The sequence below is a fragment of the Macrobrachium nipponense genome, chromosome 12 (assembly GCF_015104395.2).
Source record: "Macrobrachium nipponense isolate FS-2020 chromosome 12, ASM1510439v2, whole genome shotgun sequence".
Lineage (NCBI taxonomy): Eukaryota > Metazoa > Arthropoda > Malacostraca > Decapoda > Palaemonidae > Macrobrachium > Macrobrachium nipponense.
Genome location: NC_087205.1, coordinates 77,061,333 through 77,075,611, shown reverse-complemented (window position 1 = coordinate 77,075,611; position 14,279 = coordinate 77,061,333). Strand labels below are relative to the sequence as shown.

At 37.1% G+C, this 14,279-nt stretch overlaps 2 protein-coding genes across 2 annotated transcripts; both read right to left on the bottom strand.

Moving 5' to 3' along the window:
- Positions 1-709: 709 nt before the first annotated feature.
- On the bottom strand, positions 710-5,380 carry LOC135225028 (uncharacterized). Its single transcript, XM_064264310.1, has 4 exons — positions 5,175-5,380; positions 4,852-5,010; positions 3,590-3,772; positions 710-1,594 (listed from the first exon to the last, which is right to left on the bottom strand). Exons 1-4 carry the CDS (start codon positions 5,362-5,364, stop codon positions 1,377-1,379), a joined length of 750 nt encoding a protein of 249 aa, XP_064120380.1. The 5' UTR covers positions 5,365-5,380; the 3' UTR covers positions 710-1,376.
- Positions 5,381-8,621: 3,241 nt separating this feature from the next.
- LOC135224845 (uncharacterized) lies at positions 8,622-9,596 on the bottom strand. The gene is made up of 2 exons (XM_064264168.1): positions 9,135-9,596; positions 8,622-8,636 (listed from the first exon to the last, which is right to left on the bottom strand). Exons 1-2 carry the CDS (start codon positions 9,594-9,596, stop codon positions 8,622-8,624), a joined length of 477 nt encoding a protein of 158 aa, XP_064120238.1.
- Positions 9,597-14,279: the final 4,683 nt, after the last annotated feature.

The following is a 14,279-nucleotide window of genomic DNA, read 5'->3' as shown; positions in this document are numbered from 1 at the left end:
AAGAAAGCAAAACTTTATGCCCATAGAATTATGACCAAATTTAATCATCATTACTGCAAAAAAGTACGTTTGGATACGAACAACTAATCGTAAAATAATCGGAAAATATGTGCCCTTATAACGGTTTAACGTTGAATGAGAGAGGCGTGCATTTTATGAATGCTTTTTCTGTTTGTATACTAAGTCGATGGCCTAACCGCGCAGTCACTCTATGCCGAGTTTAATATGTAAGTTCATCATGTTAATACTTTTGGTCATTTTCATTGATACACGATGCTGGGTGCTACATTTTCTCTTATTCCTTATAAGTGGTACCTTATGGTTGCTTCTTAATTGACCAATTTTCTCTGTGACTGCAGGCGTTCGCCACCTTCTCATCTTTAAAACAAAGCATAATAGCTATAGTCTGTTCGCATGTGCGCAAGAAATGGGCTTAGTGTCTTGGAGAGAAAAAGTGCCAGTAAAAGAGGGAGCTTCTCTCCTTTATGGTGAGACGTTCATATCCCGGTTGGCTGTTTAGATGTCCAGGAAACTTAATAAGATTCTCTGTTAGGGCCTGTGACAGCTAAGGAAGTTGAAGTTAAATTATACATATCAAATGGCACTGAAGTGGACAAAAATGGTAGATTTTACTATATGATTTTGTTATTCTTTGATATTAGCTCTGTGGTATATTTTGGAAGGGTATGAATAGAGTATAAAAGGTTGATATTGTTTATAATAAGATCTGAACATATAACGTGAAGAACTAGCTTTTTATAACAACTTTTAAGTTTAGTTGCAGGAATACTGTGAGAACATTTTCAAATAAGATACTTAGTGAGGTTACCTGAAAAAGTTTTTTCAACAAGGCAAGAAGCTTTCAATTTTCTCTTTTGGTGGAAATTGCCTTATGCAGCAGAGACTATATTGAGTGATCTGAAAATTAATGAGTGCAATTGCGTGTCAAGGTGAGATTGAAATTTGACGCTTCTTTAATTAAAAATAAACAAACGTAAGCTTTTTTCATCTTTGATGTCAATACTTTTAATTTTCATCCTTTGATAAGTTGCTCAAATTTTCCATCTTTGGTATTGTGACTTAATTCTTCTTTTCTCCTTCGTCTCTGAATATCTTGTGTTTATAAAGGTGGATATCCTCTGAATTCGCCAATATTAGAAATTAGAAATTCATAGTCGCCAAAGTCTCAAGGATATCATCCGTAGTTATTGTGGATCAAATAGTCCATTGCATTAACAGCCAAATCGTCGTTATGCGTTTGTTCCCTTCATAGTCGAATTCTGTTCGTAAGCGTTGCCTTTATTAGATGTTCATGCAAGCTGTCTCAGGACAGTGGTTCGTGTTTCCTTGGGTAATGCATTAATACAGAGCAACTTTTACCATTCTGTACCTAATGGGTTAACTTGGCAAAGCGCTCGAAAGGGTCCATGACTTTCTTGTGCGTCATCAAGCTGATTCAGTACCAGCATGAATAGATTAAATTCAACAACGTCGTTCCGAAATATTTTTCCAGGTGTAACATGGTCAGTTGTTCCATCTCCCCAAACGAATTCCGTTTGATTCTTCTTGACAAGGTCCGCAATAAAATAAGGGCCTGGAAGGTAAACAATGTATTAAGGGCCAGAAAACTTAGTATGTACATGTGCGTCTTTATGGTACTGAAAAATAAAACTTAAGTATTGAACTCCTTAGTACGAGTATGGATTACTACTTCGTCATAAAATGTTGTGAGTGACTACAGAAGTTACTTCAGTTTATAGCAGAAGCAGCTAGAAACTGAAATTCTATTAAGACAAAAGAAAGTCTGGTAGGAACGTAGCAAGTCGGTCAAGGTATCAGATTAAAGAATTTTCTTACAAATGCCTTTATTTGGGGTTACATACAAGGGGAATGTACTCTAATCTTCAAAAGAAGAATCATGGTGTCTTCTAGTTTATGAATGTCTGGATAAACCATTGTCAATGATCTTTTTAGTGTTACATAAACAAAAGCCCTCTTGACCATCAGAAGGTGAATGTGATCTATCCAATAATATCCACACCGATGAGCCAACGAAGTGCCGTGAAACTGACAAATTATGCTTATAGCAGTTTGACAATGAACTTTCAGTGTGATGACGCCGTACGTTATTTCTGTTGTTTTATGAAAAAAATATTCAATATTGGAACAGAAATATTGTAAGTAAAAATAAAAATAAAAATTGAATTGACTGGTGACCAAAAAATTTAAACTATACTTTATTTTATCAGATGTGCCTTAAATGACCAGTAAGTCTTTATTACTATTATTATTACTATTATTTTCTATGTTGTTCATGCAGAATAAAAAAATAAAGACTATCAACTAGCAAAGAATTTTCAGATCAGGATACACATCAAGTGAAAAATAAGAAGACAAAACAGAGCACAAGGAAAAGTTTCGGTAAAATGATACTATAGATACGGAAATCAAGAAACGCTAAAGATTAATGTTCGTATAAATGTCCAGATGTTAAAAATTCGTTAAATAATGAAGGGAGAGCAGCTCGACTGTTGTAAGAACCACCATTTCAATCTCTCCTGATCTAAGCTTCGTCGTGACAGTCCCGTTTTGGAAAACGAGCTGCACATGCTGACTTTGGTGTTGCAGGCACTAAGGGCAACAACAGAAGTTTTTTTTATGAAAGCGAAGCTTATGAAAGATGGACAAGCATTACATCTCCATCTCCCAGAGAATCATGATGCAAATTGTTTGGGATGATTAAGCCCCATTGCGGAAAATGGTCTGGAAAATAAATATCATGGGAAATTACCGACTGCCAGACAAGAAAATATTCTAGTAATATTAACACAAGACCTCAGTCACACATTATTGAGGTTGCTTAGGATAGTGCCTAACTTCCTGACAGGAATAGATCTTTGCAATGCTGCAAAGAGTGAGCTTAGAATAAAGGTTAGCATAAAACCAGAAAATTTTCAAGTAGAGCTGTTTATTCACAGCCAATAATGAAATATGAGAATAGTATGAAATTGGTTAATGAGTCAAGATTTACTGAATTTTTTTTAGTTTTTCTTACATGCCCCAAAGACTACAACGCTTGCTGATCCATTCCTGATCTCTATTTAGGCCACTAGTCTCTTACTCTTCTCAGTTGGAGGAGAAATGGAGAAATATGGTCAGACTTGTAGTAGCTGCCTGCTGCAGAAGCTTATTTTGAAGTCCAGCCATTATATGCACTACAGACACAAAGATACCAAACGCTGGACACTGGAGATTTAGACCCATTAAAGCACATTAAAAACAACTTTGTGTTGCCTGTCACCTATTAATAGTAATTGATTTTTGTAATTCTGCTAAGAAAACCTGCATGGGAGGGTTTTTGTGTTCCTAAATAGCGGTATATAAGTCAGATACTCCCTCCATAATATGCCCTATAATCATCAATGCCTGACCCCAATATTTCGTGAAGGCTGTGAAAGTGGATGCCATACTCTCCTAAATTTCTTAGACTTATATTCGATTTTCTTTGCTTAGTGTCCAACGCTCAGCAAAGACTTTGTGGCAGATAGCCATGGTGGAATTATGAAATACTGACTGTGTTTATACTTACTCGAAGGGTATCTTGACCAAAGACTATAGAGGTAATCATATGTTGCTTGTGTCTTAGCGATGAAGAGCCTGTGGCCAGGAATCATTGAACAACGTTTCTTTGCTTCTTGGGAAGAGAAAGTGCCATCGAGTAGAAGATACAGAAGGTTGTCTGCCGGCCATTCATAACTCCCAGGAACGCTAGCTGGTAAAACCAAGAAAAATGAGAAGAAATTGTAATGTATGAATTAAGTATAAATTCTGATTACATGTCTTGCTGATGCATAGGCACAAGCCTCCAACAAATGCCTTCGGAAATTTTGGACTTAGCAGCCAAATTTCAGGATATGTAGAACAGTTTTGGCCACAAAAATATGAGACAGGTTTGCTTGGTAAATTTACTTTACGATTAAAACTTGACTGGACATATGGTGGGTGGGAGACAAGACCTAAACGATTATCATCATAACCTTTGATGCTGTTTTATCTTAAGGAAAATTATCTTTTTTTTATATAAGAGAGAAAAGGGTAAGCTGTCTTTTATATGACTAAAATGTTTAACAATATTTTTATTTGCTGGATAACCCAGATCTTACAGTGTTCGTTCAAGACAAACTATAATAATATTCCCCTTATTATAGTTTTTTGTGTTCTTCGTTGTCTTTATTTTCAACACTTTTTTTTTTTTTTTTTTTTTTTTTACAATGTTGAGGAATGATGCTTTCAATTATCTGGCGATTTCAGAGTGAATCTGGACCCTGAAAGTCTTCTCTATACCGAACTTGGAGTAACATTCACAGCCTTCAGTATCTCGCCCTCGGTAATACCTAATTTTCCTTTTAAAAACACCTATCTCAGGAAAAATTCTTCATTTCAGGGTTAATGAGAATCCTTTGACCAGAGCCTTCCATCGTATTGTGAAATGATTCTTAGAATTTTTATGCAAATACTTTTAATGAAAATATTATAACGTTTACGTATTTGGAATTTAATACAACCTCAGTAGAGGTGGCTACATTTGATTCCCTATGCTTAGAAAGGAAATTTAAATAATCACTTGACTCTAACGTAACTTTCGGTATTACTGCGAATTTTAATGCTAAATACATAACCTGGCTTCCATTTGACGGTACAGGTCACATTGGCAGGTCATATCCTAAATTATGCACTACTCCCAGCCTGTGGGCTCATAATGAAGTAAGTGCAAATAGGTTCACGACTGCATATTGTTTTTCTGTCTACATCACTTAAAAGGAAAAAGTGGTTGCAGTATCGAATACTCACACTTCTTGAAGAAGTACTCAGCGTTTTCACTTTTATTAGGTACAATGGTCAAGGGTCCTTCTTGAGCAATTTGACATTGGGTGGTTCCATCCACTGCGTGAGTTAAAGACCAAGCTTTGCATCCGTCCTTAAGGACACCACAAGCAGAGCGGCAGCCACCTGAGACAAGAATATATATGCATACATTGTTGATTGAAATGTATTTGGTCAAGTATCTAATGTGATGTTTTTAGGATTTTAGCAATATTACTGCACTCTTTAACAAAGGATCTATCTATGTATCAAAACAAAGCAAAATTGGGCTCATTCCATTAGATGCTTACAACCATCCAATCCTTTGAGTACAACCCTAGCCTGTCCGATGTCAAAGGTCATGTTTGGTACCATGAAGAAATCGAACTGTGGAGATCCTATGAAATGCACTGTTATATTTGCTGTTTGCGCAGTGCATGGTGACAGAATAGACACAAAAACAGTGGCTAGCACCAACAAGAATCGCAAATTTCGCGCCATGTTCTACTGTGTAACCTGTGCTGGAAAAAAAAAAGGATGATACTGTCAGTGAATTTTTCCTCATAGGTGTCAGGGATGCATGGAAAGTTTTCTTGTCCCTTCTGAGGTAATTTGATGTCAGACTCTGTAAAGAATAAAGTAAAGAGATTAAAAAAAATGTAAGTCCTCTGTGTTTAAAGTATACTTCTGGCTAAAATTGTATTACTGTTTCCTGGTTTCGTGTTTTGCCTGTCTTATTGAATACACCTCTCTAGCAATGGCGAGAGTTTAAAAGACATTGAGAGGAACGGCTAATTTTCTTCTAAAAAGACCTCCAAGCCATTAATGGATTATAATACTCTAGTCTCTCTTTCATCTGCAGGTGAACTAAACGTGGATAGTAAACCTCCCTTGGAATACCTCCAACGCCAAGCTGGTTATTCTCGTAATGGTTTCCTGTATTTAGAGAAATAAATAGAGAGATCATTGAAGGAATTGTTTCCATTAATGAACATAAAATAAAAACCATAAGGGAAATTATGACGAATAGATTGCCGGAATCCTACAAGATGTAGAATGTTTTATTTGTGGCGAAAGTAACGAAAGCAAAATCGTATTATACACTACATAGTAGCATAATTCGTCTAAAAGTGTGCCAGTAGAATAATTAAAGCAATTCTTGTTATTCTGTGACACAGGCCAGAATAATTTATTTTTTCGTACATGTGTATATATCATACATACATACATACATATATACACACACACACACACACATATATATATATATATATATATATATATATATAAACTATATATATATATATCTTTATATATATAATATATATATATATATATATATAATATATATATTATATATATATATATATATATATATATAATATATATATGTGGGGGGGGGTGTATGACAAGATACATTTGAAATTGTAATAGCCATAATGCCCTCTTAACATTTCAAATTCTTCGCTCTTTTCTTGGATACGCTTGTCACCACAAAGCCTCTAGAACCAACTTCAAAAATATATAAAGAAATCATGATATCCGTTAGCGAGAAACGATCGTATCCAAAAAAGAGCAAATGACTTGAAAAGTTGAGAGGTCATTGTGGCTACTACTACAATTACACACACACACACACACACACATATGATGTTCTAAAGATATCATTGGCTGGTTTTTAACGTCATTTCATCAGATTTTTTCTATATTTGAGAAGGAAAACTTATTAATAAGACATGAATCGTGCATCAGGCAAGTGAATAAAAAATTATGAAACTCTGCCATAAATATTTTGTGCGTGTGTACGTATTATCACTCAGTTTTCCCGTCGTTGGAAGTTGTTTATATATATATATATATATATATATATATATATATATATATATATATAAACAACTTCCAATGACGGGAAAACTGAGTGATAATACGTATAATATCTATATATATATATATAATATATATATATATATATATATATATATATATATATATATATATATATATATATATATCTATATAACCATCGACGGGAAAACTAAGTGATATATAATATGTACACACGCACCAAATAGTCATGGCAGAGTTTCATAATTTTTTATTCACCTGCCTGATGCACGATGCATGTCTTATTAATAAATTTTCCTTCTCAAATATAGAAGAAATCTGATGAAATGACGTTGAAAACCGGTCAATGATATCTTTAGAACATCATGTGTGTGTGTATGTGTGTGTAATTGTAGTAGTAGCTAACGGATATCATGATTTATTTATATTTTTTTGAAGTTGGATCTAGAGGCTTTGTGGTGACAAGCGTATCCAAGAAAAGAGCAAAGAATTTGAAATGTTAAGAGGGCATTATGGCTATTACAATTACAAATGTATCTTGTGATACACCCACACACACACACACACACACCGAATGCAGTGCAATATTTGTCTCTCGCTGAGCAGGGCATGTTTCTTTGACCGATAAATGACACATTGACATTCGATTCCCGCGCACATCACGACATCAAGTGAGGTTGCAAGGCTCACACTGTTAAGGGTTTATTTTTTTATCTTTGATAGCATTTTTGTGAGTTCCCAATGTTTTCTTTAAAATCGAACAAATGGAATCGTTCAACTACCTTTAACTTAATATTGGTGTCTGATGAATACTTTAGATGGAGAGAAAGAGATTTCTAAAAATACACTTGAAATCTTTGATAAGCGTCTAATGAATAAGCAAGTCTACCTTTGATCAATAGGAGGTTCAGTTAGGCTTACTTTACCTTTTCCGCGTTTTATCGGTGTCCAGTGAATACCACTGACATGGATGGAAATAGATTTAATGATGTATGCATATTTTTCTTCAAAACTTAAATAATACTTTATTCACATCGAACTAATCCCTCTATTCTCCTATGCGGCACTACCGCTGCCCCCCAACCCCCTCATTTTCAAGGCCAATATATTGACTAATCCCAGGCTACTCTGACTTCTTGCTTTCACCTCCATCACCTGAAAGCAGCACTAATGAAGACTGTTATCTTAAAATTCCCCTCACTGATAAAGAAAGCCTTAGAATGCATGATTTATTTATAGAACATTTTCTGTTCAAAGTTACTTTTTTTTCATTCCCCAGTATATTTGCAAACATTCGTGTTATACCCTGCATGATCGTCGCAGCTGCCAAAGAACAATATCTGATTACCAGTAGAAGGTTTTTATTGTAAATACATATGAAATAGACCTGAAGGAGAAAAATATCCTTTCAGCTACATACAATATGCTAATATGCTTATTATGGCAGTCGGTCTAGCCATACATTTGAAACTAATTTTAATAATTTTATATTTAGAATAAAAGAATAGCCATATAAATATAACCCAAGAAAGCTTTTATGAAAGTAAGCCTTTCTTAATATATTTGCCAGTTTTGACTTCCACAGCTTTCCAATATGTCCGGATGATACAGTGGCGGATCTAGAAATCTTTCATGGGGGCCGGGGGTAGGGCACTTAGGATTATCATACATACTATATGTAACATGTATGTACACACATACGGTACATATATATCAATATTTATAAATGCACACACACACACACACCCACACATACATGTACATATATATATTTTTACGTTTTTACATCCCATCGCTTCACCAGTAATCGAAATTTTTCAGTTAGCTATGAGTAGTAACCATTTTACCCCCACTTTTTCGACTTGGGGGATTGGCATTTCCGTTCTTCCCCAAAGGTGAGGGGTATAAAGCCATTAAGAACTAGAGACCTAGTGTAGGATAATGCTGGGGTCACACATTCATGTACCACGACGGTGTATGCCCACGTATGTGGATCATGGGCATCATCGCGGTGAATGGACCTTGAACAGCTGGTAAACAGGACATGGGCTGACAGACGTAAAGCCAGCACCGTAAATTGCGCCACAAATGTACGCGCAACGCAAGCATAGTCGGACGCCTACCTGGAACTGGCTTGGCAAAGTCCTACATGATCTTACTTACGTTGATAGTGTAACGTTCTATGTACGTCAACTTCACGTTGGTACCATGCCCACCGTTGTGGGGCCATAGGGTACAAAAGGGCCGGCCAGTAAACAGAGCAGACCGTAAAGTGATAGAACTTGTTTGAGAGAATGTAAAAACATTGCACTTCTGAAAATCAAGGTAGTAAATTCACTTTGATAGAATTCTGCCTGTACTGTAAAATACTGTATATTTTCAACAGATAAAAAAACAAATTAAGTCAGACATTATAATATACATACCATTGGTAGTCCCGACATCTTGGGCTTCTTCTGACGGATGATGTGGGGCTTGAGGAAGTGGAATATGTTCAACATCCACTTCTCCTGGTCCGTCAGTCGTCTGCTCGCCCCTTGGCCACTCTTCTCGGCGGTGAGGCGTCCGAAACGGCTCTTGAGGGATGTGAACCACGTCCGGAGCTCGTTTCCAGTCACTGGTGGCCTAAGGGACATGCCCTTGTCATCAAAGGCCTTCCACACCTTGGCTTTGTCCTTGTAAGCAGCCATCCTCTTGTTGTATATGAATTGGGCCTCGTGCTCAAGCCACTCACCCACCAGCCTCTCATTTTCGTCCGACAGGATGACACAGAGGCTCTTCTTATGCCCTGTTGGCACATCGTCCTCGACGTCTTGGCTGTCCTCCGTCTCGATCAAGGTAACGTTCTGTCCGTCGTCAATGGGGGTAGCTTCATGGAGAGTTTCCATGTCGCTGTCATCACTCGTCCCGAGTGTCTGCAGGAGACGCTGTAGGAGTCTTCTCCGAGCTGAAAGAAGGTCCTGCAAGAAGATTTGACGTTGATGGTCCCTTCCTTGGTCGTTTTGTGAGGTTCGGCATCTTGAAGGGCGTTGTGGAGAGTACTTGGAGGAGAACAGCTGACCTGAGGGCATCGACCTGACCTTTTATACCATGCAACAGCGTTGCTACAACGTACAGGTTTGTACACGTGCGAATCGGTTTCACCGTAGGCTACAGCGCAATTAGGAGGCCCACATGCTTCGCAGCGGGAAGAAAACAGCGGCGGCGAACAATGCTGGTGACCCCAGAGCCTACCCCGCTGCAGTCACCGTGAGTCCCACGTGCAATGCCTGGAGCTACGTCAGGTGACATTTGGCATTACCACCCACGACTTCTTTTGAACATTTCAAAACTGGAGTGGGCTACAGCACTCCAGTGGGCAGAGTTTAGCGCCTGGACGACCTGTTGCTGCACGTCCACAATTTTAGGTATGTTTTACGGAACATTTACAGCTTACTGACGTAAGTTGTTGCCAACTACCAATTTCCACTCATGTGTGGGCGTGCGTGCGTTGATACGTGAATGTGTGACCTTAGCATAAGAAGGGTAGGTCACAGGGATTATATGGGCAGCTAGGTATGTACACCCAGTTACAAAAGCGGTGTCGCCCCGCCAGGCCTGGCTCGATGAGATCATGCCCTTCTTGCCCTGAAAGTGGCCCACGTTCAAACAACCAGTACATAGTTAGAATGGTTCGAAAGGGAGGAGGAGGGAAATTACGGTAATCACGCAAAGAAATGCAATTTTTATTGAAATATATATGGAGAGAGAGAGAGAGAGAGAGAGAGAGAGGAGAGAGAGAGAGAGAGAGAGAGAGCTTTTATTCCTGTTTAGTTATTAATCTGAGACCCTCTGCTTTAAGAAACTTATCATATATTTTCTGGAAAATAATTATTATGAAATCTTATCACATCGTATTGTTTTTAATTGCCATGACATTTTCTAAATAAAAATGCTTTAAATATTGTTGGAACTTTCTATTCATATTAATATTATTCAGACGAAAATATCCTTTTCATTTATCCTATAAGCAGCTGTATTCTCTCTCTGTCCCTCTGTCTCTGTCTCTCACAGTCCTCCGTCTCTCTCTCTCTCTCTCTCTCTCTCTCTCTCTCTCTTTATCCTCCTCTTCTCTCTCTCTCTCTCTCTCTCTCAGTCCTCCGTCTTATATCGCCTGGATTGACTATTTAAATAATGGTAGATGTTTGATATGTTAGGCCAAGGATCACAAAACCGTAAATGGCTACTCTACCAACTTGTGCTAGGCTGTATCTATTTTTGCCCTAGTGTGACTGGATTATAATTACCTGTACTACCAATAATATACGAATCTGGTCACAAAGATGTTACACACAAGGTTTTGTAGCCGTGGGTTGTATTAGTCATCATAGCACCAGTTTTGCAAGGATATTATTTTATCAATTAATCTATACTAAGATTACTTTACTGGATATGCTAATCTAGTACTACAGGATTTGTATTTATGGTATAACTTAGTTGAGTTACCAGTATTTGAGTGTGATGAGCCATTTGGCTCCACCCCTCACAACCATCTAGGCTACTCATAAAAAGTATTTCAATTTGCTATATTTCTTATATTATAGAATATTTATTATATTATTTCCGCAACTCTTTGTAAAAATAACTTATGTGAAATGAAATGCAGTGAAATGTATGCATCAGTGCATTAATTAATGATGGTGAGATGTATATTATATAGGTATTACAAAACTATACACTATTAACATATTTAGTCTCAAATTATTTGGGGACAGTCTTTAGTTCTGGTCAGTTCAGTTACGTCTTAGCTAACCACACCCTCCTGTTCGTGCTTGCTCACTCACTCCACATCATTCATGGCTTCAGCGGTAACGTCCAACACACATTGTTGGTGTTCCCCCTCCAAGCTATTCAAGAAACCCACAACTTTCGGTATCTCCTGTTCATTAGTCTTTTACATAGCGATGTTTTTATTTTTTGTAATGAAAAATTGTAAACATTTGGGAAAATAAATGGCGTATGAAATACTGTCATCCGAGTATTATTTTACCTTCCACAAAAACATCCATCAGAACAATCTCATAATAACTGTAAGACATTGAAATCCCAAACATGAGGAAGTGTGGGGATAGAAGGATATTTATAACAAGATGGGGTTTACAGGTGATGGGGACAGGTGACATTGGGTGACCTTAATTCAAGTCTTGATGGGTTCGCTTATCAACATTTATAAGGTTATGATAGTAATACCTTTACTGATAGCAGTTAATACAGAAAATAAAAACATGGCTGCATAAAAGACTAATGAACGGGAGATATCGAAAGTGGTGGGTTTCTTGAATAGCTTGGAGGGGGAACACCAACAAGGTGTGTTGGATATCAGCTGCTGAAGCCACGAATACAGGCGGAGTGAGTGAGTAAGCGTTAGCCGGAGGGTGGGGTTGTGGGGGGTGGAATGTGGTGGGGGGATGGTTAGCTAAGAGGTGACCGATCTGACCAGGTCAAAAGACTATCACCAAATAATTTGAGACACTAAATAATATGTTAATAGTATACGGTTTTACAACACCTACATTCTTTATACCTCACCATCATTATGTAAAATGCACCAATGCACATTTCACTGCATTTAATTTCACTTAATTTATTTTCAGAAATAGTTGCAGAAATAATATAATAAATATTCTATAATATAAGAAATATAGCAAATTGAAATACTTTATATAAGTAGCCTTGATGGTTGTGAGGGGTGGAGCCAAGTAGCCCATCACACTCAAATACTGGTAACTCAACTAAATTATGCCATAAATACAAATCCTGTAGTACTAGATTAGCATGTCCAGTAAAGTGTTCTTAGCATAGATTAATTAATAAAATAATATCCTTGCAAAACTGATGCTTTGATGACTTATACAACCCACGGCTACAAAACCTGGTGTATAACATCTTTGTAACCAGATTTGTATATTATTGGTAATACAGGTAATTATAGTCCAGTCAGTCAAGGGCAAAAATAGATACAGCCTAGCACAAGTTGGTAGAGTAGCCATTTACGGTTTTGTGATCCTTGGCCTAACATATCAAACATCTACCATTATTTAAATAGTCAATCCAGGCGATATAAGACGGAGGAGAGAGAGAGAGAGAGAGAGAGAGAGAGAGAGAGAGAGAGAATACAGCTGCTTATAGGATAATTAAAAAGGGCATTTCCGTCTGAATGATATTAATATGAATAGTCAGTTCCACCAATATTTAAAGCATTTTTATTTAGAAAATGTCATGGCAATTAAAAACAATACGATGTGATAAGATTTCATAATAATTATTTTCCAGAAAATATATGATAATATGTTTCTTAAAGCAGAAGGGCTCAAACATATCCGTCAGATTAATAACTAAACAGGAATAAAAGTTCTCTCTCTCTCTCTCTCTCTCTCTCTCTCTCTGTATTATATATTTCATTCAAAACTGCATTTCTTTGCGTGATTACCGTAATTTCTCTCCTCCTCCCTTTCGAACCCTTCTAACTTTATATTGGATGGTTGAACGTGGGTCACTTTCAGGGCAAGAAGGGCATGATCTAACCGAGTCAGGCCTGGTGGGGCGACACCGCTTTTGTAACTGGGTGTACTTCCTAGGCCTATTTGTAAGACCCAGTTCACTTTGACCCTTTTTGCTGGCTGTATGTCTGTTTCCAGAATGACCTGCCAACAGGGGATGGGAGGGGGAAAGCTACCCCCAACGCCAATCATCTGCACCTTGGATCGATCTCCGTCCGGCCCAGTCACTTATAACGGACATACGTCCGACCCAGCCTTCCACATAGGCCTAACAAAGGTGGGTATCAAACTGTTATTATTATTATTATTATTATTATTATTATTATTATTATTATTATTATTATTATTATTATTATGTGATTACCACGAGTGTTATACCCGAGGGTGGAAGTAGTTATACTGGAAGGGTTGTAAAGCTTTTTTTTTATATTATTGATTGAACTGTACATTGTGTTCATTGCCACAGAAAACTTATATGTATTCAAACAAATACTGTGTTTCTATTTACTGAGAGGGTTAAATAGATTCATAGTAAATATCTACTCTTTCTTTGTATTACTTTCTTTCTCTCTCTATTTTTATTTTGAAGGATGTTGCATCCATCAACCAAACGAACGTTTTCTTCAGGAAACTCCCTCCAACTTTAAGCTATATAGATTTTGTTACTTTTAATGAAAATTTAAAGTACGGAAATTCGCTATAAATGAACTTCATGTCGCTTTCATAATGCACAGTTCCGGAATGGTATGTTTTCCATACGGAGTCATGAAACAGAGGCCACAAAGCCTAAAATGTACTATGAATAAATCCATCGGGATTTTCACAAGGAACGTCCTGAAATGAAATGCAGGGTTTGGCTTCCACGATCAGCGCCCACACAGGAAGAAAGAAAGCCTTAAACATAATACATGCACCGATACAAACTCATAGAGACGTATAGATAAGTATATTGACTACAATAGAATCACCTACTAAATCCGGTTGATATAAACTTTGGTCAACAACATGGACACCGAATTAGGCAACTTAAGA